At 44.7% G+C, this 26,764-nt stretch overlaps 1 protein-coding gene across 1 annotated transcript; it reads right to left on the bottom strand.

Annotated features, from left to right (window-relative positions):
- PCSK7 (proprotein convertase subtilisin/kexin type 7) lies at positions 1–26,471 on the bottom strand. The gene is made up of 15 exons (XM_007936498.1): positions 26,004–26,471; positions 23,545–23,679; positions 22,750–22,915; positions 21,013–21,103; positions 20,031–20,085; positions 19,455–19,593; positions 18,353–18,453; positions 15,621–15,788; positions 15,090–15,197; positions 14,317–14,419; positions 2,546–2,702; positions 1,904–1,998; positions 1,060–1,153; positions 665–782; positions 1–366 (listed from the first exon to the last, which is right to left on the bottom strand). Exons 1-15 carry the CDS (start codon positions 26,469–26,471, stop codon positions 1–3), a joined length of 2,364 nt encoding a protein of 787 aa, XP_007934689.1.
- Between the last annotated feature and the right edge of the window lie 293 nt (positions 26,472–26,764).

Here is a 26,764-nt window from a genome sequence, read left to right as displayed (position 1 = left end):
TCAGCAAATCTGCTGCTCCTTCTGTAACAGGTCTGGGGATAGGTGCTGATGAGAGGAATCCAGGGCACTCTTGATGTTGTGGGATAGGCTCCAGTTCGCTTGATCCAGTAGGTCTGGAGCAAGGGGACCAGAGGTGCTGGGAAGGCCCCCACCCTCTGACTCCACTTCATCGGGCTCCTTGCTGGTACAAAGTGGCAATGATTCAAGCTCTGTCCCCTCTTCCCTGGCTTTTCGGTGCCATTGGGGCCAGTGGCAGGGTCTGCTCCTACAAACCGGGTCAGAGTTCACATTCCTCTGGCTCAAGTACACTTCCAGCATGTAGTAAATAGTCCAAAAGATGGTAAAACAGCCTACCAGCACCAGGGTCTGGGGAGAATTCAAACACTTATGTTAGGGACTCTTTCCCAAAGCCCTGAGCCTTTCTTATCCCAGAACAATGAACTCAGGAAGACTTTCTCCTTCAGGGGGCTACTTTACTTCTTTTCTCCCCACAACAAGGATACCCTCCCTCTCAGTAGAGTAGGAGCAATGTCACAAAAGCAAAGCATCCTTAGGACCCAGATTGTCCCAATCCCTCATTCCCCAAGTTACCCTAAGTATCACACCAAGGACTAAACCTCCAGGCCATTCCCACCTGCATGTAGCTAAGTCTTGGCCCTCGTACCTTGAGGGTGTTAGGGGTGATAGTGTAACCATCCTCCTCAGGAATTTTCAGCCCAGGTGGGCAGGGCAGAGAGAAGCCATCATGTAGGTATTTTCCACTCATGGCACTTTCTAACAGCCTGTGGAGAAGAAAAAGGGACGATAACCTATTCAACGTGGTTGCTATACCATCTGTTCTCACCCATCTTCCTACCTGATAGCTGAAGAGGGGGAAGTCCCACAGAAAGAAGGGGAGGAACACACTCTGGATTTCCTCTGGGTTCTACCTACTGGCTTGAGTCTGGAGCTGGGAAGCACAGCTGGGGTTGAGAGGGAGTGGGGCATCCTAGCTGGCCTCTTTCTTCCCACCAATCCCCATTAAGTTGCCTTCTCTCTGACACATGCAGCTACACTTACCTCTGTCTGTCCCTGATGTCTACCGCACTCCACACAGAGCCAAATAGGGTCAGCTGCCACTGCCAAAGGATGCCGACCTGGAGTGGCTCATCTCCTAGGGCAGCAAAGGGGGCCGTTCCTGAGCCGTGCCCCTCTGTTGGCCAAACAGCAGAGGCCCTGCCTGCCCCACCATCCATCCAAAGGGACTCAGACTACATGGTCTGCTGTAGTTGTCTAACTGTGTTCCACCGACCCCAGAGTGCTGCAGAAGAACCTCAGAGGGTGCCCTTAGGGATGGAAAGGGGGAGGTTGAAAGGTGGTACTCCTAGTCCCCGAGTAGAGTTTTGCTTTTATCTTTCATATTTTTCAGTTTTAGCTTGAAAGAAAGAAAAGTCCTTCTACTAAATCAAGGAACACTTTGCAAACCATCAATCTGGTGAATACCTAAACTGACTAGAAATTAGGATGCTGAGGTTCAATTTCTAGTTTCTTCATTGATCTACCATGTGACTTTACCTAAGTCACTTCAAACCTCTGGCCTCTGTTTTTTCAAAAAATGGTGAAAATGAGTCCTGTCCTTACCTGCCTCCAAGGGCTGGTTAAAGGATGATTACATGTGAAAGGCCTTGCCATGTGATTTCTACAAGAAATTTGTTGCTAAATGGATCAGGCGCTTCTCCAAGGAACATAAGAGGTGGTATGAATGAACAGCTTCAGATACTAATGCCCATTTTTCGGATGGGGTATACTTTTTGGCATCTGCCCTATGTATTCCACATGGGAAATGCAACCATTTCTCTGGGGACTCTGAGATCCAGAGCAACAGATGACAGTCATGAAAGGCAGGGCCATGGTGGAGGCTCACCTACATCCCTGATAACGAGTCTGTAAGTCCCTTTTGCCCTTTCCCCCCAGCATCGCACAGTGGAGAAAGTCCAATCATTGAAGCCATTGGGATCCCTAGGGAAAGAACAAAATAGAAAACTTGGTAGGCATGGTATAAGGAACTAATTCTTTCTCCAGAAAACATAATTTTTTCATCATAAAGCCAGGAAAATGTAGCAGTTGTTGCCTGACAACAATCATTTGGACTGTTCCATGAGTGATCCTCAAGTGTTGTCCCCTTGTCCCTGGGATCTTATAGAATGAGAGTCAATGTGGCATAGTGGAAAGGCAAAAGTAGACAGAGCACAAGCTTTGGAGTAAGAAAGATTTGGATTTATATTTACTTCTCAGCCACTTACTAGCTCTGTGACTCATCTCCTCAGTTTCCTTATCTGTAAAAGGAGATTATAAAGTCTACTCTTCAAGGCTCTAATCAAGATTAGAGAAACCACGTAAAGTGCAGTGCCTAACATAAGAGGAAGCACTGTGCTTTATTTAAAGCATGCCACAAATGGTTTCCAGCTGTTAAAGATAGCCAGTGCAGTGACAGCTTAGGACAGTGTCAGTATCCAATTTTCTCATATATTTTCCTTGGAAGGGCCCTTGTTGCAGGTGTACTTACGAGTCCATGCTGCGGGGAGCACCAATAAGGGACATCATGCCACTGGGGCAAAATAGTTTCAGTTCCAAGCTGCCACGTCGTGGATGAGTGATGGAGACTGTCACTGCCACATGCTCCAGGGTCTTCAGCCCTGACATCTCCAGGTCCGTCCTGCTGACTGTGGGAAGTCAGTCTGGGCAGCTGGGAAACCAGCCCCATAAAAACTCATGCCCTCACTTCATCTTAACATATGCAAAGGCACACACTCAAAGACACCATCATTGGAGCCACATACAAATATCTATGGCAACCCTAGATATCCCACATGGAAACTGGGACTGAGTGCCAGTAGATGGAAGGCAGCTGCTCTCAAGGAGTTTGCAATCTAGTTTACAATCTAATTGGGAAGACAACACACACCCAAGACATAACATAAGAACCAAAGACAGCAACTTTAAACATTCATTCATCCAAAAAATAATTTACTGAATACCTACTATATTTCAGGCACTGCACTAGATGTTAGGAATGGAAAAAGTAAGTTGGACATGGGTGCCTGCCTTCTACCTGCAAGTACAAAATGCTGTGGTATGAGGCATACACAACGATAAGGAAACAGATAAATCAGATAGGTTTAGGCATATAGCAGTGAGTCACATCCTAAAGAAGGAAATGAATACAGCTTGGCAGAGGGCATTCGAGAAGGGGAACATGGTATGTACAAAGGAAAAGGTGGAAATGAACACATCTCATATTGAAGACAACACAAGATTAATTTTTAAAAAAACTACTTAAGTGGATAAATCTCAAGAAACTATGCTGAGTGAAAAAAATTAATCTCAAAAAGATTCATACTACACCATTCCGTTTATGTAACATCCATGAAATTAACATAAATGTAGAGATGGCGAACAGATGAGTGGTTGCAGGGTTAGGAATGGAGGAAAGGAGTGGATGTGGCCATAAAGGAGTAACACAAGGGAGTCTTGTGATGATGGGATAGCTCTGTACCTTGACTAGGGTGGTGGTGGTGGTTATACAAGGCTATATGTGTGTTAAAACTGCACACAGCTACACATGCACACACAAACGAGTACATGTATAACGTAAACTCTGAATAAACTCTATGGATTGCACCAATGCCAATTTCTCAGTTTTGATATTGTACTATAGTTGTGGAAGACATTAACATTGGGAGAAGCTGGGGGAACGGTGCACATGACTTTCCTGTACATTACTTTGGAACTTCTTGTGAATGTATAATTATGGCAAAATAAAAAGTTTTTAAAAAAGAAAACTTACTGAAGTGGAAGACTCATTTGGGGAATATTAAGACATTAGTTTCTAATGTTGAATTATTCTTTCGAAAGCACCTTTCCTTCCATTAACTCATTCCAACAGTCAAGATAGAGAGCAACATTTTCATTTACCAGTGTGGCGCAGAGAGGTGCAGGAGATAAGGAGAAGGGAACCTATGATGGGAAGGGCTTTGAAACATTTATTTAAAACAAGCAACTGAGAGATATTATAGATTATTAAACAAGGATGGAGTTGTAGGATGAATTAAAATGAGGAAAAGCTGGTGACAGTAAGACCAGCCAAAATGGTATTACCTTATTCCAGGGATGAGGAAATGTGAGCATGGATGACTAGAATTAATGGAGAAAGAGAAAAGGAAAGTCTCAAGGCTTTCCATTATATCACATTCTGCTCCTTCTCATCCCTACTGACTTCCTGCTCAGTTCCTCTCACTACATTCACTGAGGCGTGTCCTCCCCCATTACCCATGATGACATCCACATTCATGAGAACTAAGCATCATAGCTTCACATGTCTTCACCTCAACTTCAAAGACCATTCTCCACCCCATGCCAGCCACTCACATTCATGACCACACCCTACACCTTGTTATTATCTGGACTGCTTTACCTCTGAATGGTTTAGTAACTTTCATTATGGGCTTTCTTACTATATAAGTAATGTAAACTAATTGAAGACAAATAAGAGTAGATGAACAAAATGGAAACAAAAAAAAAGTACCCATGATTCCTGATCACATTTTGGCATATACACTTCCAGCCACCTCTTTGTGTATGTACATGTGCATGTGTGCATTTTCTTTAACTCCATCTATCCACTCTTGTAAGTTAATGGTCTCCCTTCTTTAATAACAATCTTCTGTCCTTCAACTCTCCTCACTCTTTTTGGCCCCTTCATTTCCTTGCAACCATCAAGCTCTTCTTTAAGAACTGCCTTAGACTTGATAGCTCATCATTTCAACCATTCTCCTGTTTATACCCTCAAGCTTTCTCTGCTTTTTTGTCTCTTCTCAGCAACTAACTGGCAAAAGCCTAACATTGGATCAGCCCAATTACCCATCTTCTTGTCTGGCTGTTCTTGCTTCCACCTTTCCTAATACAAATGAAAAACAAAACAAACCAACCATTTCTCAACTCTTCACCACCTGCCAGTGGAGCTATTTAGCCTGGGTTCAAATCCCAGCTCTGCCATTTACTAGCTGTGAGAACTTGGCTAAATCACTCAACTTCTCTGTACCTTAGTTTCCTTATCTGTAAAATGAAGAATAGTAGTACCTACAGGGTTGATTAAGGAGCTCTGGTGGTGCAGTGGTTATGGTTTTTAGCTGCTAACCAAAAGGTCAGTAGTTTGAACCCACCAGCCTCTCCATGGAAGAAAGATGAGGCAGTTTGCTTCTATAAAGATTTATAGCCTTGGAAACCCAATGGGGGTTGCTATGAGTTAGAATTGACTGATGGCAATGACTTTGGTTTTGGTTTATAGGGTTGATTGGAGGATTGGTTAATATATGCAAACTGCTTAAAACAGTGCCTAGCAAATAGCAGGGCTACATAAGTATTAGATTTCCTTTACTGCTAGATTTCCCAAAAAAGCTGTACATAATCATTGTCACTACTTCTTACCCTACCATTCATTTTTTTTTTTTTTTTAAATTGTGATTTGGGTGAAGATTTACAAAGCAAATTCACTTTCCATACAGCAGTTCACATACACTTTGTCTCAAGACATTGACCACAGTTTACCACAATGCAACAGCTCCCCTTCCACTTCCTCCCCATAGCTACCTCTTCCCTGTGTCCATCCCTCCATGGACTACTGCTCACTGAGCTGTCTCCCTGTGCATAAGCAGCCCTTCTTTTCCCCATGATTGTTCTCTCCAAGGAGAGTATCTACCTGAGGTAAATGTTCAACTCATATGCCTGTCTTTTGTCTGGCTGGAAACCACAGGTGTGGGTTCAATTCCAGACCTGAAGGGCAGTTAGGAGCCATAGTCTCAGTGGTTCTACCAGGCTCCATCGGACCAGCAAACTGGTCCCTCCCCCTTTTATTCCCTCCAAATGATTGTGAGTTTTGTTCCACATTGTTCTCCCTCTCTATCACGGTTCTCCTACATAGATCCCCTTCCAAGTGGATGACCGTGGTAGCTGGGCACCATCTAGTTCTTCTGGTCTCATAGTCGTATAGGCTGCAGATTGGATGGTGTGCCAGTCGCTAGGACTAATTGTTTCCATGAATTTTAGTTTTCCTCATTCTTCTTTGCTCTGGATGAGGAGAGACCCATCGTTGCATCTAGATGACAGCTTGCTAGCTTTTAAGATCTCAGTCGCTACTCGCCAAAGTAGGAGGAGGTGGAACAATGTTTTGTATGTTATGCCAATTGAGCTTGATGTCCTCAGCTACTATGGTCCCAAGCCCACAGGTTCAACTACTCAGTCCCTCTGGGTAGCTGGCTGTGACCAAGCAGTGACCACAATCTTGGCCCCTGTCGGCTCTACTATATACCTGGGAATTCTGATCATTCACATAAACTTATAGGACCATTGTCTGCCAACCCTATATATGTTCTTGGATACACTCCCCATTTCATAGACATACCTAATCATTCTGGTAGCATAGTGGCTAAGGCACTTGACTGCTAACCAGAAGGCACTGCAAACCCACCAGCCACTCCCCGGAAGGAAGATGGAGCAATCTACTTCCGTAGTGATACTGCCTTGGAAACCTGAGAAGGGGTCTCTATGAGTCGGGTCTGACTCGACGGCACATAACAACAACAACCTAATCATTCAGCCTATCCACACATCTATCCTCCCATATACCCATGTTTGCCTTCACTGACAACGCAGTACTGTATGTGCAAAAGGGTTCATATTTGTTGTCTGTACCTCCCATGTACCTCTGTCTGTCTTTCTCATCCTCAATGGTGCCATACTAGTCACTCACATTTGGTACGTTGCCCTTCTCTTCACCCAATCAATACTTATCTCTATCTATCTAACAGCGTTCCCCCACCCCCCCCCCCCGGTAACCCAACAAAGAAAATTTCCTTCTATAGATAAACCTTTCCTTAACTTTTACAATAACGGACTAATACAATATTGGCCCTTTTGTGATTGACTTATTTCACTCAGCATAATGTCCTCCAAGTTCATCCATGTTATGCAGTGTTTTGCAGATTCTACATTATTCTTTAGCATTGCATAGTATTCCATTGTGTGTATGTACCATAGTTTGGTTATCCATTCCTCAGTTGATGGACATTTAGGTTGCTTCCATCTTTTGGCTATTGTAAATAGCGCTGCGATGAACATGGGTGTGCATATATCTGTTCTTGTCATGGCTCTCACTTCTCTAGGGTATATACCTAGTAATGGAATGGCTGGGTCAAATGGTATTTCTAATTCCAGCTTTTGAAGGAATCGCCATACTGCTTTCCACAATGGATGTACCATTTTACAGTCCCACCAGCAGTGTATGAGAGTCCCAATCTCTCCACAACTTCGCCAGCATTTGTTATTTTCTGTCTTGTTGAACTTTGCTACTAGCGTTGGAGCAAGATGGTATCTCATTGTTGTTTTGATTTGCATCTCTCTAATAGCTAATGATCGTGAGCATTTCTTCATATGTTTGTTGGCCGCTTGAATATCCTCCTTGGTGAAGTGTCTATTCATGTCTTCTGCCCATTTTTTAATTGGATTGTTTTTCTTTTTGTTATTGAGATGTTGAAGTGTTCTATAAATTCTAGAGATAAGTCCCTTGTCAGATATGTTATTACCAAATATTTTTTCCCAATCTGTAGGTTCTCTTTTGACTGTTTTGGAGAAGTCTTTGGAAGCAATAAAAATTTAATTTTTAGAAGGTCTCATCTGGTTTCTCGTCTGCTGTTTGTGCATTTTGAGTTATGCTTGGTAGTCTATTTATGCCATATATTAGGACCCTTAAATTTGCCCCTAGATTTTCCTTGAGGAACTGTATAGTGTTAGACCCTACCATTCATTCTTAACATTTTTTTTCCTATCAAAATAATATAGTATAGATAGTTTCAAAAGCAAATTAGTCCTGTTGTTAGGCATCATCGAGTTGGGCTCTGACTTACAGACACACTGTAAGTCAGGACTGGACACTGCCCAGTCCTGCACCATCCTTACAATCTCTGCTGTGCTTGGCCCACTGTTGCAGCCACTGTGTTAATCCATCTCACTGAGGGTCTTCCCCTTTTTTGCTGACCCTCTACTTTACCAAGCATGATAGCCTGCTTCAGGGAGTGGTCCCTTCTGATAACATGACCAAAGTAGGTGAGATGTAGTCTGTTCATTCTCACTTCTAAGAAGCATTCTGGCTGTACTTCTTCCAGGACAGATTTGTTTGTTCTTCTGGCAGTCCACAGTATTTCCAATATTCTCTGACAATACTACTCAAAGGCATCAATTCTTCTTTGGTCTTCCTTATGCATTATCCAGCTTTCAAATGCATATGAAGCAATTGAAAAGACCATGGTTTTAGGCACACCTTTGAAAGTGACATCTTTTCAGCAGATTTGCCCAGTGCCCAGTACAATACAATGTCTAATTTCTTGACTTTTACTTCCATGGGTGTTGATTGTGGATCCAAGCAAAATGAAATCTCTGACAACTTCAATCTTTTCTCCATTTATCATGATGTTACTTATTGGTCCAATTGTGAGGATTTTTGTTTTATGTTGAGATGTAATCCATATTGATGACTGTAGTCTTTGATTTCATCAGTAAGTGCTTCAAGCCGTTTTCACTTTCACAAGCAAGGTTGTGTGATCTGCACATCACAGGTTGTTAATTAGTCTTCTAATCCTAATGCCACATTCTCTTCATATAGTCCAGCTTCTTGGATTATTTGCTCAGCAACAAATTGAGTAAGTATGAAAAGATACAACGCTGATGCACACTCTTCCTGATTTTAAACCATGCAGTATCCCCTTGGTCTATGTACAGGTTCCTCATGAGCACAATTAAGTGTTCTGGAATTTCCATTCTTTGCAATGTTATCCATAATTTGTTATGATCTAAACAGTTGAATGCCTTTGCATAGTCAATAAAACACAGGTAAGCATCTTTCTAACTTAGTTCTAGAGCACTTACAAAAGCTCTAACCAAGTTGGTGGGCTTCCCTATAGTTAACTGGACCAGGGTTGTTTCATTGGAAGAACTCCATTAATCCATATATTTAAGTCCTTTGATGAGGGGTCATTCCATTTCTCCAGAGAGAAATCTTCCAATCGCCTGTCTTTGGACATAAACGCAGCTGCCAATTCCCTGGGTCTGGGTGGCTGGCTTAGTGGGGAGACCTACTTTTCTCAGTAGAGTGCCTGCCTCTCACTTTCTGCTATCTGGGATCCCTCAATCTGTAGAATAAGCTTTCTATCTTCTGTCAGGCTAAGGAAATGGTCATCACTTGGCTGCTGAGGATAGGAGAAAGTACTAACTTTAATTGATCTCTATTTTTAGTCTCTTACCGCATCTCTGTCTTCTGAGCTACATGGGGCCTCCAAGTCATGAGACTTTTGGGATTCTGTGGCATGAATGGGCTTGTCTTAGTATTTTCCTTTCAGGTATCTGTTATTCAATTTTATCATCTCTCCATTCATTTTCCATCTACCAAGATTATCTAAAGAGACCTTTTTTTTTTTTTTTTTTTTTGCTATGGTTTCCTCTTTCATCTTCTTAGTCTTTATGCTCATAACTTTCTTATTCCTTTATTTTTATTTTGGCAAGGTTTTGGAAAAGCAGAAAAGGAGCTCTGGTGGCGTAGAGCCTAAGGCATTTGACTGTTCAAACTCACCAGCCCCTCCACAGAAGGAAGAGTAGGCAATTTACATCCGTAAAGATTTCCCACCTTGTACACCATCCGATCTGCAGCTTATATGACTATGAGACCAGAAGAACTAGATGGTGCCCGGCTACCACGGTCATCCACTTGAAAGGGGATCTATGTAGGAGATCCTTGATAGAGAGGGAGAACAATGTGGAACAAAACTCAAAAATCATTTGGAGGAAAAAAAAAGGGGGGGGGATGGGTTTGCTGGTACAATAGAGCCTGGTGGAACCACTGAGACTATGGCCCCTAGCTGCCCTTCAGGTCTGGAATTGAACCCACACCTGTGGTTTCCAGCCAGACAAAAGACAAGCATATGAGTTGAACATTTACCTCAGGTAGATACTCTCCTTGGAGAGTACAATCCTGGGAGAAAGAAGGGTTACTTCTGCACAGGGAGACAGCTCAGGGGACAGTAGTCCATGGAGGGATGGACACAGGGAAGAGGTAACTATGGGGAGAAAGTGGGAGGGGAGCTGTTGCATTGTGGTAAATTGAATTGTGGTCAATGTCTTGAGACAAAGTATATGGGAACTGCTGTATGGAAAGTAAATTTGCTCTGTAAACCTTCACCCAACTCACAATTAAAAAAAAAAAAAAAAAGATTTCCCACCTTGGAAACCCTAAGGGGGTCGCTATGAGTCAGAATCGACTTGATGGCAATGAGTTTGGTTCTTTTTTTGGTTTTGGGAAAGTGGAGAAATAAGGGTTCAATTTGTCAAGTTTAACCACAAATCTTTTCCTGTCCCCCATTATTCAACCAACTGCAATCTAGCTTTTGCCCCTATGAATACACTCAAATTACTTTTCTTGAGGTCACTAATGGCTTCTTTGCAAAACCCAGTGATGCTCTTCATCCTTGTCTTACTTTCCTTCTCTCAATGAAACTGTCCTTAATTCCTATGATACCATTCTCTTGGCTTTTCTCCTCTCAGGCCATCTCTTCTTTGTTTTCTTTAGAGGTTTCTTTCCTCTCCCAGCCCTTTCAATGTCAAAAGTTTAGGGAAAGGCCTGGGGAGAGGCAATGGATAAAAAGTTGAAAACTCTAGGGTTTCAAGTTTGGAGCCCATGGAATGGTAATGACACTGACAGAAATGGAAGTTTGGAAGGCAAGCTGGCTTTTGGGAGGTGATAATGAATTCTAAATTTCTGTACATGTTAAATGTAATATACTGGTGGAATTTCCAAATGGGCGCAGTGACTCAGGAATAGAAAGATGAAGGAAAATGTTCATGGCAGAGTTGAACAAGAGTATTAATGTGGCAGAGAAGGGACTTACAGGTGAGTATATTTCATATTATAAAACATTACGGAACAGAATAGAATCCAAAAAGGCACCTGTGAGTGCTTATCTGTGTTAGCAGTATACACAGCAGTACACTACATACATATTTCTTATTGGTATGTGTGTACAGGGACTTGGATGGCAATACATGTGAATGTAGTAGAACTATTTCTACTAGAATAAATAAGTTAACACATTAAATGAGCTAACACTTATAAAAGTACTTGGCATGTAATAAGCACTCAGATCTTAGTATATAATCATTGTCTTATCATCATCATCATTCAGCCCTAGGTAAGTTGAGGTCTTTTTCAACTCTTATTCCCTGTCCCAGAAGATCCTGGGGCCATATTTGCCCATAATCTTGTGTAAACTATGAAAATCTTTATCCCTCTTACTGGAAGGGATCAATCAGAGTGAGAGATCTGGACCTTGGACTCATTAATGAGGATGTGGTAGGTAAAGCTGTAAACAAAGATGCACTGTCTGAGGCAGAGAATGTCGAGAGAGCATAGAGTCATGGACTGAGTCATAGGATACTCATGGTTTGGGAGTAATAAGAAGAAACAAGTACTTAGGGCAGAGAAGCCAGAAGAGGGTTATGGAGCAAAGGAGGTCACATAAGCTAGAGGAAGAAAGGGGGTCAGAGTAATAACAAGGTTAAGATGGATGAATTGTGAAGGGGTCCCCGGAACTAATCAGGAAAGGAGCACTGAGTCCTCATTGGCAGAGGGAGTGTGCAGTAAAAGTGAATGATTCATTTGAAGAGGTTTCAGGTTGAAGAGTGGCAAGGACTTTAATTTCTTTCCAAATAGGTGAACTGAAGATGTTTGAAGGCAAAAGGAAGAATCAGTGGAGAGGGGAAGAGTGGGTTTAAGAGGGAAGACATGGAGAGGGGAGGGAACAGCATTCCTTGCATTGCCAGAAGGGCCAGCCAGTACACTCAGAAATAGCAAAAAAGGATAAAAGGAGAGATACAAGTAGGTGTTCGGGAATCTTTTAACACACACTGGTGTCTAAGACTAATGTGTACAAGACATTCCTCCCAAAACCCCACTCTCCCTCCTACCCTCTGGTAGAGAGTTCAGACTCAGAGTTAGATCCAAAGAAACCAAGGCAAGGGATTCCAATCCCTTTTCCCCCATAGCCTCCTGTCAGTGGGGAGAAATAAAAATCTATCTTGCTGTACAACTGCACTTCCCAATACATTAGCTATCTTTGGATATTTAAATTTAAACTAATTAAAAAATTGCATTCCTCAGTCACACTAACCACATTTTGAGTGATCAATAGCCTTAGATGGCAAGTGGTCGGTGAACTGAGCAACTGAAAGAGAATGCTTCCATCACCACAGAAAGTTCCTAGACAACGCTGTTCTGGAGTCTTAATAGTTTTTCACCTATTTCTCTATCTTAAGGATGTTCAGTTCTTTCCCCCTTATGAAAATTAAACTCTCCTTCCCCAGGTCCTGGTGGAAAGACCATATAGCTTGCCTGTTTGAGACTGAGTTGCTCAACTCTACATGGACTGGACTTAACTTCCTTCATTCTCTAAGCAAGCCCACAAGCCTGTACCATCTGTTCTGTCTGCTCAGGGTAAAATGTAGTCACGCCAGAGGGGAAGGTATCTTTGCTGACCTCAGAAATTAGTAACACTCCTGCTTGCTGCCCTCCAAACAGATGAAGGTCCCCACTAGCAAAACTCTTTTCTTCATCCTTCTCTCTCCATTATACTATCTCCCATTTAGCCCCATCTAGGAGCTCTGGTAGCATAGTGGCTAAGGCACTTGACTGCTAACCAGAAGGCTGGCGGTTCAAACCCACCAGCCACTCCTCGGAAGGAAGGTTGGGCATTCCTACTTCCGTAGTGATACTGCCTTGGAAACCCAAGGAGGGGTCGCTATGAGTCGGGGCCGACTCGATGGCAAATAACAACAACAACAGGACAATTCATTTCGCTTGCTTTCTAGAGACAAACACAAGCAGTTGCCCAAGTAGAGAAGTCTGTCAGACATTCTGGGCCAACATCTACTGGTTAGTGAGAAGCAAAAAATAACAAAGCTGGAAGGGACCCTAATACTCTTCTAATTCAACTCACTTATTTGACAGATGTGACTGTGGATTACTTTGTTACTTAAATGATGGGAAGTAGCTCTGGATGGGAGATAAAAGTTAAAGGCATTCTATTTCCAAGATATGCTTGCGGAAAGCCAGGTGGTTTGGACTGAACTGCATTCCTGGGAATGTTTCTGTACATCTGTGGCTTGGCTGATGTGTTATGCCCTTTCCAAGACAGCATGCCTTTTACAGAGAACGCAATGAATGGGATACATGGATTTCTTTCCACACCAAGGGACACTGGGCGAGTGCTGGACATGGTTAAGAAAAGAGACAATTGAACTCTTCTTGACAAAACCTCCACCCACACAGGGAGCTGCCTCTGACTTGCCCTTCTGAGCTCCCGTCTTTGGCCATTTCTTCTCCTACTGCTGTTCTGGGTTGGTCACTTCTTAGGAGGATGGGGACAGTGAGGACAGAGTTCTACTTTGAGCATAAGCATGACATGCTTCAACCTTCACCAAAAAAGTAGTGAATAAGTTTGCTGGTCAAAATTCCTCAAGGAGCTGGATATGGAAGAATATCCTGAAGCAGGAACTCCAGGAAATCTGCAGACAGATGATCCTCTAGCACAGTGTTCTACTCCAGCTTTCTATTCTCTGGGAAAAGGTTCAGCCTCTGTGCTCATCATAAAAGCCACACCACTGGCCTAGAAGATATACACCCCTCGCCTCTTTGGGACAGTCCTAGTGACTGACCCTGGGCTCTATGGAGGCAGGGGCAGAGGAGGGGCCACTGAAGTCTAGGGAGACCTCTGCACGCTCCTCTGCACCACCCCAACAGACTCTCTCTGTATTAGGTACGTGTGAGAATCAAAGGAAGAAACTCCCAACTCCTTTACTTCATCCAAAGGCCACTAGGCTGAACAGAGTTGTCTGGCAAGTTCTTAGCATGGAAGTCAAAGGAACTTCTTTCAACTCTTACCTACTCTCCCCACGTCCCAAACCCACTCCTCCCACCAGCCTTTCTAAGCAGTTGCCCAGCAGCTCCTTTCCACTAGTAGTAACTCAGGAGAGAGGTCTTGTTTTAAGCAGCCAGGGGAACAGCCAACTCAGAAGCAACAACATGTCCTAAAATGGTCAAAGAAAACTCACAGGTTTGGCTGGAGCTCAGCTTCTAAAGGAAGGGGGGTAGAATCCAGCAGGGAGGATGAGTTTAACTTCCCCATCTCCCCGCCCTAAACCTCAGGCCCAAGATTAACCCCCTTCTTGCTGACTACTTACCATTCCACAGGACCTCCAGGGTACGGGGGGACAGTGGAATAGCCTTATTCTCCTTTAACACAGGACTGACATATGAAGCTAAATAAGGGACAGATGTCCAGATCTATTAAAGAAAAGGGAAGAATGGAGGATGAACAAACAAGACTGATTATACACACATTCTCTCTGTCTCTCATCAACATGTTTAAGGCCTAGCTTTGTTTTCACTTTTCCTCTCCTTATTACCTTATGCCAAGACCTCATGTCACTCCAAGACCTCATGACCCCCGAGGTCCTGCTGACACCCTGGAACGTTCCCTCTGGCACCAAATCAATGAAATGTGGCTGTGTCAAGGGATGGAGATGAGGACCAGCACCCTGAGAGCCCAAGCTATACTCAGGTCCCATTTACTTTCTACTACTAGTTTGAAAGCTTTAGTTAAAGTGTTGAGTCTGCTTTTTCATTTGTAAATGGGAACTGGCTGAGGTGAGGACAAAAGTGAAATACACAGGGAAGGGGTAACTATCAGAAAAAAGGGGGGGTAGCTGTTGCATCGGGGTAAATTGTAGTCAATGTCATGAGACAAAGTGTATGTGAACTGTCGTATGGAAACTGAATTTGCTCTGTAAACTATCACCCAAATCACGATTAAAAAAAAAAAAAAGTGGTCAAATAAACAAAATGAATGAATATATAGTAAGCACCAACAACTTGCTAGGGAATATTTTAGGCAGTTAGCCCCCTCCCTGGGTTACTTCACACAGGGTGCCCTGCCTTGCCAACCCTTGTTCACCTTGGCTGCATTGACGAGTCTCCAAGCATTGAGCAGGCCAAAACCATGCTGATGACTATGGCTGAAGCCTGCCTCATTGGTGACCCAATCTGCATGGCGATCTTCATACTGAAAGGACAGAGGTCTTGGTTAGTCTCTCGCATTTCCAGTGTCATCTGAGCATCCTAACTCTGATTTTCTTGCTTGCTGATCCCATCCAGACTCTCCCACTAAGGCTACTAGGAATAGATCCCCAAGGAAAGCTGGGACAATAGCCCCACCATTGGGCATCCCAATGGCTTGCTTCTAGAGAAGGGGACCAGGAGGCAGAGGCCCAGAATTAGGGAGCCCAACCAGAGCTTTTCTTTGCAGGTAAAGTAGCATCAGGCAGAATAGGTACAAATGAGTTCAGGTCTGTAGTCCTGAAAGGGACTTTGTAACCTAACATTTAGGACACTTTGAATCTGAGGCTTCCTGATACTTACAAATCCTGAGAACCAGAACTCTAGGGTAGCCTGGGCTAGGCCATTTGTCTGCCTGCTAGAATCTCACCTGGGTGGCTGTGAAGACAATGATGTGCTGGACATCACGCCATGTAAGGCAGGGTCGCACCTGCAGCATCAGGGCTATCATGCCAGCTGCCAGAGGTGCTGCAGCTGAGGTCCCTGTGTGGCCCTCAGTGCAGCCTGTGCCCTTCTGAAGATCCCAGTCAGTGGTCACCTGGGAAGTGAAATGAGGGAGAGGAGAGTCGGTTAGAGACTGAGTTAAAAGGTATTGTGGACAGAGGGGCCAGGACTACTAGTCTTCAGACTGGGATTCTCAGGTCAGCCCTGCTTTTGTTAGAGCTGAGTCTTTGACTAGAGGGAAGCCCTCAAGCAGGTCAGGAAAAAGGTGGCTCTAGATCTTCTAAGCCTCACAAGAGAACCTCTGGAGAACTGAGAAAAGGGTAATAAAAATGAGAGTTACTTATGAGGGTCTGATTGTAGAGGGAAAGAAGATGGAGATGTGAGTGAGGCCTTGTTTCCCAACTCTTGTACCCTTAACAGCCCATTCCCAAATTCTCCACCCCAACCCTCCAATCTCCACCACCATCCTAGACAGAGGAAGTGGCCGGGGAGCTCCTGGGCCCCAGCTGGAGCTGGGACAACGGTGACGGCACCATTCAAGGAAATCCAACTTGGCAGCACTGCGATAGGGGCTGGAGTGACATCAGTGCTAACAAAGGGTGTTTTGTTCCCAGGGAGAGGGAGCTGTCTCCTTGCCCACCCTGTGGGCGCAATGTGGAATTAGTGTCTACACTGCTGGCCGGTCCTGGCAATCTATGGGACAAGTGGCCTCACTATTCAAGGCTGGGTGCCTCTGCTTGGTTTCTATGAGCCTCCCTTTTCTACCTCAGTTTTGGGGTGGGAGACGAGTGTAGGAGTGGGGAGAAGAGTTGCGTGTGTGTGGGAGGGCATGTGTCTGACATTAAGTTCTTTTCATACTCTAATCAACCGTGGAGCCACAAAGGGTTTCCCTGAGGAGGAGCCCTGCTGAAATCTGCCTACCACTACATGGAACTTTGGATCCATTGCCCATGGTGCCAGTGTTAAGATCAGAGAATTTCTCTTCTGGTCAGATACCAGGGTGCTGACTTCTGCCAAGAGCTGCCCTTTCTCCACTGTACTCACTGCTTCCCTTCCAGCTGCCACAGCAGCTGCCAAGAGATGTAATTTTCACTTAGACACTGTGCATTCCCAGAAGAAAAGGAAAACAACCCTCCAAGTTGTAGTCTCAATGAGAATGGGAAGCCTGGTCTATGCCAGGCAGTAGATTGATTTCTTCCTGTTAAGGAAACGGCCTCGCAGGGACCAGTCTAGCATGCAGCTGTGAAGACTGTGAACTGCTTCTGGTGGCAGGCACCCCTGGCAGTCACAGGAAAGTCCAGGGAAGCTTCCACAGACAGCCAAATGGTGGGAAGCACATGCTTCCATGGCTTGCCCTGAGAAAGACTGCTCCACCTAACTGCCCCGGCCATTAAATAGAAACTGGCAATAAAAGGTTCCAAGAAAAGGACATTCCAAACATGGGAACTTAGCTAAGTAAACTCTCCTTTCCTTTCTGGACAAATTATTGTTCAGATGGAAGGTGGGGGTGGGGGAAGAAGCTGAGTTGAGTTAGGAAGAGAAAAGCCAGGCACTACTAAGTGAGGGCAACAAGTTATCTTAGGAAGCTTTCCGTGGTCCCTGGCCAGGGCAGGGGTGGGCTGAGTTTGCTGGGGGGTGAAGAGCAGAGCATGCTCTTGCCGTTCCTCCAGACCCGGCCTGGCCTGTGCACAGACCCCAGTCTGCTGAGCAAAGCCTCTCGTGCTGTTTTGCTTTAGTCCACTCCTTTTGCTCTTCTTCCCAGGGTACGGGGTAGAGGTCAACTGGCACAGAGCCCTGGAACATTGTGTTGACCAGAAATCACGTACTGGCAAAACAAAACTTCAGTTTTGGAAAACGAATTTGACCCAGCAGGAAGACAAAGCAGCCTAATTCCCAATGGCCCCCTAGAGACCCTCCACCCTGGGCCACTGGAGAAATCTGATACCATGTGGCTCCAGCCCAGCTCTTGCTTGGAGCCCCCTGTTCCATGTCACCCTATTCTGGACAATAGGGGCAGACAGGGAGTTCTGTAATGGTAGTACAGGGATCTAGTTTAAACCTGTTAGGAAGAGCTAAGCCTGAGTAGGAGTAGCAACAGACTGTGAATTTTTTTCTTTTTTTAAATTTTCCTTTGTTCTTTAGGTGAAAGTTTACAGAGCAAACTAGTTTCCCATTCCAGACCCTGAATTCTTACAGAGTTCCACTGGCTAGAGAAGCATCACTCCCTTTCTCTGAATACTTATTTGCTATGGCTCCAATGAGAGCTCTAAGGAAGGCAGGGAAACATTTCCCTGCCACCTTTTCTGACCACTCCATAAAGACAACGACTGGGTTTACCCCTGAGGACGAACATAACCCAGGACTGACAGTATTTATGTAAGGGTTGAATAGCAATGGGGTGATGCTCCACTGCAGTTTTTAAACCTGCAGAAATGAGCCAAAGCCCACATTATACCAAATGGAGATGTTACAAATAAATTGCTTAATCAATGGGATGCTTAGTAGTTCCTATAATGATATGTACATTTGTAAGTTAAAATTTTTAAGATAAGAACCATTTTGGGCAGATATATTCAGAGTCAGAAGAACTAAGGCTGGGAGGTCTGAAAGAAGTCCGAAGGGACAGGGGCAGGGGAGGAGGGCCAGGGAGGCACTCACAATGCTCCGGAGCATCTTGTCACCACCACTGAAGGTGACTGCTAGCATGGAGGCACACTCCTCCGCGTAGAAAGGCATCCGTCCCTCCTCATCCACAGCACCTAGCACAGAGTGGGACCAACGGAAGCTGAGATAAGGAGTTAGTCTTCTGGCAAACAACACCACCCTGCGTTGCCATTGAGTTGATTCTGACTCATAGCGACCCCATGGGTACCAGAGTAAAACCATGCACCATAGGGTTTTCTTGGCTGTAATCTTTACAGAAACAGTTCACCAGGTCTTTCTTCTGAAGAGCCACTGGGTGGGTTCTAACCATCAAGGTTAGCTGTCAATCTCAAATCATTTGTGCCACCCAGTCTCCTATGCAGGGACCTGACAATGTCAGAGTTAACTTTGAGTTTTCAACTGGGGGCTGTCCTGAGTTTAAAAAATGATCTCAGTGGCCCAGGTCCCTCAGAGTGTCCATGATCATCACCCGAAGATGCAGCCTCAAGTGGCTGAGCTCCCTATACCCTAACATCATGCTCTCAATAGGCTCTAGACTAAAACTGGAGCCACTGCACCTCTATACCTACTCATTCATCCATCCATGCATTTTCTAACAAACATTTATTAAGCATCTACTAGGCGTCATCCCCTGCGCTCGGCACTGGGGCCTGATAGAAAAGGCCGTCAGCTTGAACTCAAGGAGTTTATAGTCCGGTAGGAAGTTGAGGAAGTGAATAAACACCATTTGGGAGTGGCAAATGCTAGGATAGGGAGCACAAGTGAAAGGCACTCAATGTAGGCCAGTGGAGAGTCAGGGAAGGCTTCAAGCAGGAGGCAAGTGGCCCATGGAAAGAGATGCCAGAGCAGAGGCTAACTGACTGTGGTGGGTGTGCAAGCATGATGTGGTATCTCTGATGATGGGTTGGAAGTGTTCCCAGCATATGGCAACATCTCACAAAGTTGTGAGAGCCTTCGGGAGCATGTCTGTCCCTCCTAACTATCTGAGCCTACAGATAAGAGCATGCTTACAGTTAGACAGACACACCAAAGCAGGGCCATGCCAAGATACACCCTGAATGAAATACACACACAGATGAAACCACTTGGTCACTACCTATGGTGACTGTGTAGATGGAGTTTGCATAGCCATCATAGTTGCAGTTGTCGTTCTGCTGGCCCCCGTTGCCACTGGCTACCACAAAGATGCTCCCAAATCCCTGGCGCCCAGCAATCACTCCATGTTGCAAGGCAGCCTAAGGAACAAAACCAAAAAACACCAGGGTGTCAGTAAAGAGCTAAAGACCTCTATCCACCACGTCAGTCACCCTCTTTTCCCTTTCTAGAAAGACAAGGGAAAAAAAGTTAAAAGGGCACTAGGCATAGGGGTCAGATTTAAAGATGAACATAAGCTAGGGAGGAAGTAAATGGGCAGCTGTTGGATGGATGGTCTGTTTATCTGATGATAGTGTGGTGTCAGGAATGAGAGCAGACAGCAAAATCAAAAGGAGACAATCTCAAAGCATTCTTCCATTTATCTCTGAACAAGTGCTCCCTTATGCCCCCATATACTTCTTAAGAGGAGGCAGCAGCGTTAGATAGCATAGGTCTATCACTGCAAATGGGGGTAGGCTGGGGAGAGGGACTAAATGAAGAGGGTGGTCTAGGTCTCTTAATAGCCTCATGCAGTTACCTTTCCAAGCTGATGGGGTCCATCCACTGTCTTTCCATCATCATCCGGTCCCCAGCTGTTGAGGAATACCCAGAGTGAAGAACCAGAGCCAGAGCCAGGCCTCCTGGTCTCAGCTGGCCCCCTCTCTGCCTAGAAGTTCCTAGGCCTTTCCTCTATGTAAGAACCAAGGTCCTTTCCTCACTTCAAAGTAGAAAACAGAAGTACATGTTAAGGGGCTTCTCGCCCCTGGAAATTTGCCAAGCTCAAGACTCCTTTAACACGCCCTAAAAAATCCTTTTTCTTGGCCCAGAGAGAAGTAAAACAGTGCACAGTGGTGGATGAGGATAGAGGGTCACCTCTTTCCTAATCTAGAAATCTAATCATAAATCTTTATGGTAGAGCATCTACAAAGAAGTGTTCAACCTGTGTAAGTTCTTAGATCTTAGGCTGAGGAGTTCTTTATTCTTTCTCTAAGAATAGAGATCACCTTTTGGATGATGCCATGGATTTAATGGAGGCACTGGTTACAGGGAAGCATAGGTGCTATCAATGCCATGGGGGTGGCCCAATCCCAGCTCCTTCTTATCTACCTCCCACCCTACCATAACCTGAAGCTGCATGTATATTCATGCGTGTAGGGTGGCAGGGACTGGTGCTAGGCCTTCAGCTTACCTGTGATTCGAGAGGAAAACCCACTTTCTCCCAGAGGTCTGATGAGTTTAGAGAACAAATAAATGAGACTGTGGGGCAGGCTGGAGCACTCCTCATGTGGTAACTTGCTGGGGTAACACTTGGTTCTAAAGATGGAGCTGAAGATTGAGAAGCCAGTGGCCAGGGATTTGTAGAAATGAGGACAGTGTACTTAGAGTTCCCCCTTAAGCTGAATCCCTTGAGGAAGTCTGCAGGAATCTGCCCAGTCAGCCCAGTGTACACTCGTGTTGGAGGATTAGTTCCAGATGCTCAAGCCTCTAGCCTTCTCACCTGGCTCCTTGCTAGGCCTCACCTGCAGCTGTAGATGTCATTGATCTGATAGTGCTTGTTGAATGCCACAGCCTCCATGCTGTCTGTGAGGGGTCCATCCAGCACCCGGATACCTAGGCATTGAAGGCTACATCAGCTCCTCAATAATGCTGGTCCCACAAGAAACTGGTAAAAGTGTTGGAACCCTAGATGTGGAACTGGATGGTGGGGAGCCATAGTTGGGAGACTTACTTTTCTCTGTTGGTTCTTTTGAACCTTCCGAATTTTTGTACCATGTATATGTATTGTTGTTGTGTACCACTGAGTAGATTCTGACTCATGGCAGCCCTACAGGGCAGAGTAGAATTGCCTCATAAGGTTTCCTAGGGTGTAGCCTTTATGGGAGCAGATCATCAAACCTTTTCTTCTATAGAGTGACTGGTGGGTTCAAACTGCTGACCTTTCAGTTAGCAGCTGAGCACTTAACCATTGCATCACTAGGGTTCCTTCTATATGTATTATCTATCCAAAAATATTTTAAAATGTAATGTTGGGTCTTGGGAGCTCTGGTAACGTAGTGCCTAAGGCACTTGACTGCTAACCAGAAGGCTGGTGGTTCAAACCCACCAGCCACTTCTCAGAAGGAAGATGGGGCAATCTACTTCCATAGTGATACTGCCTAGGAAACCCAAGAAGGGGTCGCTATGAGTCAAGTCTGACTCGACGGCACATAACAACAACAAACAACAACAATGTTGGGTTTTAGACCATAAGGATCACAAGGTCTGGTGGAAAGAGTCATAGGCTAGAATACAGGCCCCAAGGTTCCTTCTTTATTCTCACTATCAATAATGGCCAACATCCAGCACAGTGTTTGACACACAGATGTTCAGTAAATGGTACTCATTACTATTACTACACTCATGAAGCCTGAGTGGACGCCTAATTTTACCCTCTAAAACGGGGTGGGTCACATCCTGATGGCCACATAGGGACAAATGAGGCTTTGGGAAGGAGGGATTTGGCCCTTGGGAAGCGGGTTTTTTTGTTGTTTTTTTTCCTGGCGCCCTCTGTATCCTCATTTACAGAAGACTGCTACCCTCTGCTGGAGTACAAGGGACACACAGGCAATCAATTCAGTCTGCAGGTTCCCAAGAATTTATTAGAAATCATGGGGTGGGAGGGTTCCCATTCATTCCTTTCACCTTCTGCCTTGATGGACAAAGAGTGAGAGGTGAAGGAGCCATAGAACAACCTTCAGTAGGTAACAGGGCTGCTCAGCTTCTTCAAAGGACAGAGACCATCAGTAGGACTAGGAGCTGGAGAGTTGGGAGATGCAAAAGAATTTTCCAAAGACAATGGCGTCATGGAGAAAGATCAAATGAGAAGATACTTTGTAAATCATGAAAATACAAGCAGACAAGAATAAAGCAGCTGAGTAAAAGGAGTCATTATTACAACGACCTGGGTCATCGATGGGGCATAACCAGAAACAGAAAAAGGGAGAAGACTGAACAGGTGGGGCTTGGGGCCCCTATCCTCACATCAAGAACATTCCACTTTTGTTTAATGTAGTGGGATTTTGCTGTTGAAAAACAAGTTTGAAAAATTATTGCACTGAGAAATGAACGTATTGATTTGTCCTGCAGAAACATAAGCTACATTTTGCTCTACACCATGTGTTGAGGGTGGGATAAAGACATTTCAGGATGGAAGAGGGGCAAGGAATGAAGACTCATCACAGTCAAAGCTTCCCAAGGCGAGAGTGGAAGACAGTTACCTGCTATGCGGCTGCCATATGCCACTCCTACTGCACAGAAGCTGTTGTTGGGCACGGCAGCTATCTCTCCCGCACATCGGGTGCCATGATGATTGCCATTCTCCACATCTGGGTGAGGCATGGGGTCTGGGTCATTAGAGTTGAGGTCATAGCTGCCCTCAGGGCTCTGAAATACGGTGGGGGGAGGAGCAAGAGGAGGAGATATGTAGTCATTCAATGGTTAGAAGAGGCCGGGTCCTGCAGCTCAAAGAGAGAGCGAACTAGAGGTTTGGGGCTCCAAGCCAGGACATCACGCCCACCCTCTCTGCAAACCACACAGGCTATAACATATATGAGCAGAGGACACATCAGGTAAAACTGAGAAGTGCCACAGCTCTCAGTAGAAACTTCTCTCCTGTCTATTGTAAGAATGTGCCCAGGAGACTTTCTTGGCTTATGAAATCTGGGATAAGAGATTTAGGGCAACCTAAGGCTAGGCTTTAGAGAGGAAGTACTCAGAACTGTGGAGAGGGAAACTGCTTATAAAGGCCATTCCATACTTGCCAGGGCAGAGAGTGGCAACAAGAATGGGGATGTACCACTGGTACTGCTCTCCCTTGCTGGGGTCAGAACTAGGGCTATGCCTTAACTGCCACTCTGGAATGCTGACTGGGGAGAGGGAGAAAAGGAAGACCACCATCCCACCTCCCAGGTCCTTTTGTTTGGCCCAAAGACCTCTAGGAAAGGAGATAAGCATGAAGCAATAGCAAGAAGAAGGTAAGACATGGGAGTGGAAGTCATTCCCAGGCCACTCACATAGTTGGGTGCAATGTCTTGGATGGTGTGTTCAACTCCGTCATCCACTACCACCACAGTCACCCCTCGCCCAGTTACATTGCGTTCCCATACACCCGTGACATTGATGTCTCTGCCGGGGCTCCGCCGGTTATTCTGAAAGAGAGATAGTAACAGGAACTGTTCCCAAAGGCTTGGACATCCAGTGACACACCACGAAGCCCACAGAGAAACAAAGTTACAGTTAGCAGTTCCTTTCAACATTGGCCAACCACCAAAGGTTGTGGGTTAATAAGTCTAGGTGGGGATAGAACCAAGGAGGGGGGTGCAAGTAAAAGCTTTGCCACAGCCTTGATCTCTAGGAAAGTTTGGCATCACTCACAGGTGATACAAGGTGAAGAGCAGGTAGAGTTAAGGATTGGATAAAATAATTATCGTGCCAATAATGTTATTAATTAATATCTAAATAGCATAGTGTTTACTATGTGTCAGATGCTGTTCTAATTCATTTATCCTAATCATAACTCTATTAAAACCAAACCCACTGCCACTGAGGTGATTCTGACTCACAGCAACCCCCACTGGGTTTCTGAAGCTGTAAATCTTTAAGGAAGTAAAGGTCACATCCTGATGGTTCCTCAGAGTGGCTGATGGGTTTGAACTACTGACTTACTGGTTAGCAGCCAAGTGCCTTATCCACTCACTACACCATCAGAGCTCCTTAGTTTTGCAGTATTTGTAGCTGTATGCATATATACATGTATATGTATCTATGTGACTATATGCATATATTCATACATGCATATAGTTACATCTCACTCATTGCCATCAAGTCGGATCCAACTTATAGTGACCCCTCCTTGGGTTTCCAAGGTGGTCTCACTACGGAAGTAGATCACCCAATCTTCCTTCCGAGGAGTGGCTGGTGGGTTTGAGCCGCCAGCCTTCTGGTTAGCAGTCAAATGCCTTAGGCACTATACCACCAGAGCTCCTATATAGTCACATAGGGGGTAAAATTAGAAATACTTCCCAAACATAACCAAATACCTCACAGAAGGGTTTTCTGGGTGTACAGGAATAGGAACATAGTCTTGTGGGACATCTCAGTCAATTGGTATAATATAGTTGATAAAGTTCTGTTCTACATCCTACTTTGATGAGTAGTATCTGAGGTCTTAAAAGCTTGCAAGAGGTCATCTAAAACAACCATTGGTATCTATTTGCCTGGAGAAAGAGAAAGAAGGAAACCAAAGACTCAAAGAGGAAACTAGTCTATAGGACAAAAATAGTCTACCCTGAGAGCAGAAGAACTAGATGGTGCCTGGCTACTACTACTGACAGTTCTAATCAGGGCCACAACAGATGTGCCCTGATAAGATAGAAGAAAAATACTGAACAGAACCTCAACTACCTAAACAAAAAAATCAGACCTACTGGACTGATTGAAACTGGAGGACTTCCCAAAACTATTGCCCTGAGATACTTTTCAAACCTTGAACTGAAACTAACTTTGAGGTCACCCTGTAGCTAATAACAAATAGGTTAAAAAAATAATGAATATCACTCTTAAGTACTGTGCTCCTTTAAAAAATAACCTATGAGAATAGGAGGAGAAAACGGAATGTGTGGCTAATTGTTTACATGAACAGCTGCCTCCTCTGCCATGAGACCAGAAGAAATGTTTGGACCCTGCTACCATTCCTGAACATTTTGATTCTACAGAAGACTCCTGATCAAAAAGGGAAAAATGCAGAATAGAACTTCAAATTCTCATGGAATCCAGACCTTCTGGAGCCATGAAGTTTGGGTGAACCCCTGAACTAGTGCTCTAAGATAAACTTTAAACCTTACACCTAAACTATCCCTGGAAGTCTTCTTAAAACCAAATAATAGTTTAGCTTAACTGGTGAAAAATGTTTGTCTTGAGGATTATGCTCTTTCAAGAACTATATTGAATCAAATTGACAATAGGAACTCAAAAGATTAGAAGACATGAAACTGAGCAGGTACTGAGTTTATGTTAACAGGGGAGGAACAATTCAGAAAAAGTAGGTGAAAATGTTTGTATAACTCAAAGAATGTAACCAACGTCATAGAATTGTACATGCAGAAACTGTTGACTTGGTGTACGTTTTGCTGTGTACATTCTCAACAAAAACAAAAACAATTGAAAAAGAAATCACCTATACATGACCAAACAGTGAACAATTACTTTAAAACAAAGATCAGAATGTAAGGGGGCAGAGATTAATGGAAATGGAACAACCAGGACAGAAATAATAAGAATGTTCATGCATTATAAGAATGTAGCCAATGTCACTGAATAACTTGAACAAAAATCACTGAACGGGAACCTAAACTGTTACGCAAACCTTCACTGAAAACATGATAAAATATTAATTATTTAAGTAAATCCCACTGGAGAAAGACACCCAGAACTTATCCAAAAACTTTGCCAAAAGCTTCAAACCTAGACTCACCAGATGCCACTGCTGAGGGTACTTGGGGTCATTGAAGTGGACGCTGCGTTTGGCTCGCTTTAACAGCCTCTGCTCTGAGTGCCAGAGCACTGCTTCATGACTGCCCAGCACAGCCTCTGCCCGCTGCCGGATGGCCTCCACCTGTTGTTCCTGCCTGTGCCCAGCCGGCTGGACAAAGAGGTAGTGCCCCTGGAGCTCCCCAATGCGTCCAGCATTCAGCAGCCCCACGGACTGGGCCAAGGCATCTGCCTGCTGGTCCAGAGTCTCCTCTTCCCCTTCCCCTTCCAGGCTATTCAGATGCACAGCCCAACTGAGCCCCCCTGGACCCTGGGCCTCAGGCCCTCCTGTCCCGGTCAGGCCCATGACCCAAGGAACCAGTAAAAAGAGCCCAACTAATTTCAGCCAGAGGCAGGAGGGCAGGCCCAGGGGGGCATCCAAGTGTGACACTTTGGGCCTCCCCTTCGGCATCAGAGCAGTAGGCTGCAGACAAAGAGAAAAGACAACAGAGATAAAAGAGCTGACAGCTGAAAGAATCTGAAAAGGAGACTTTGAACTATCAATGAGTTATATGTGGAAGGTCCCAATTCACTCCTTTTTAATTGAGTCTCTTTTTATTCATGTTTATCCCTAACCAGCAGGGCTAAGCCCCCAGGTGGAGTGTGGGCCAGTACTAAGCCCAGTGGATGACCTCTCAGGGCACGATGGCTCAATCCCCATTAAACCAGATAATCAAGGAGAATTGTCAATTGCTGGCAGGCGTC

This window comes from Orycteropus afer, unplaced genomic scaffold (assembly GCF_000298275.1).
Source record: "Orycteropus afer afer isolate SDZICR_OR568_19922 unplaced genomic scaffold, OryAfe1.0 scaffold00036, whole genome shotgun sequence".
Classification (NCBI taxonomy): Eukaryota; Metazoa; Chordata; class Mammalia; order Tubulidentata; family Orycteropodidae; genus Orycteropus; species Orycteropus afer.
This window is presented reverse-complemented; position numbering and strand designations above follow the sequence as displayed.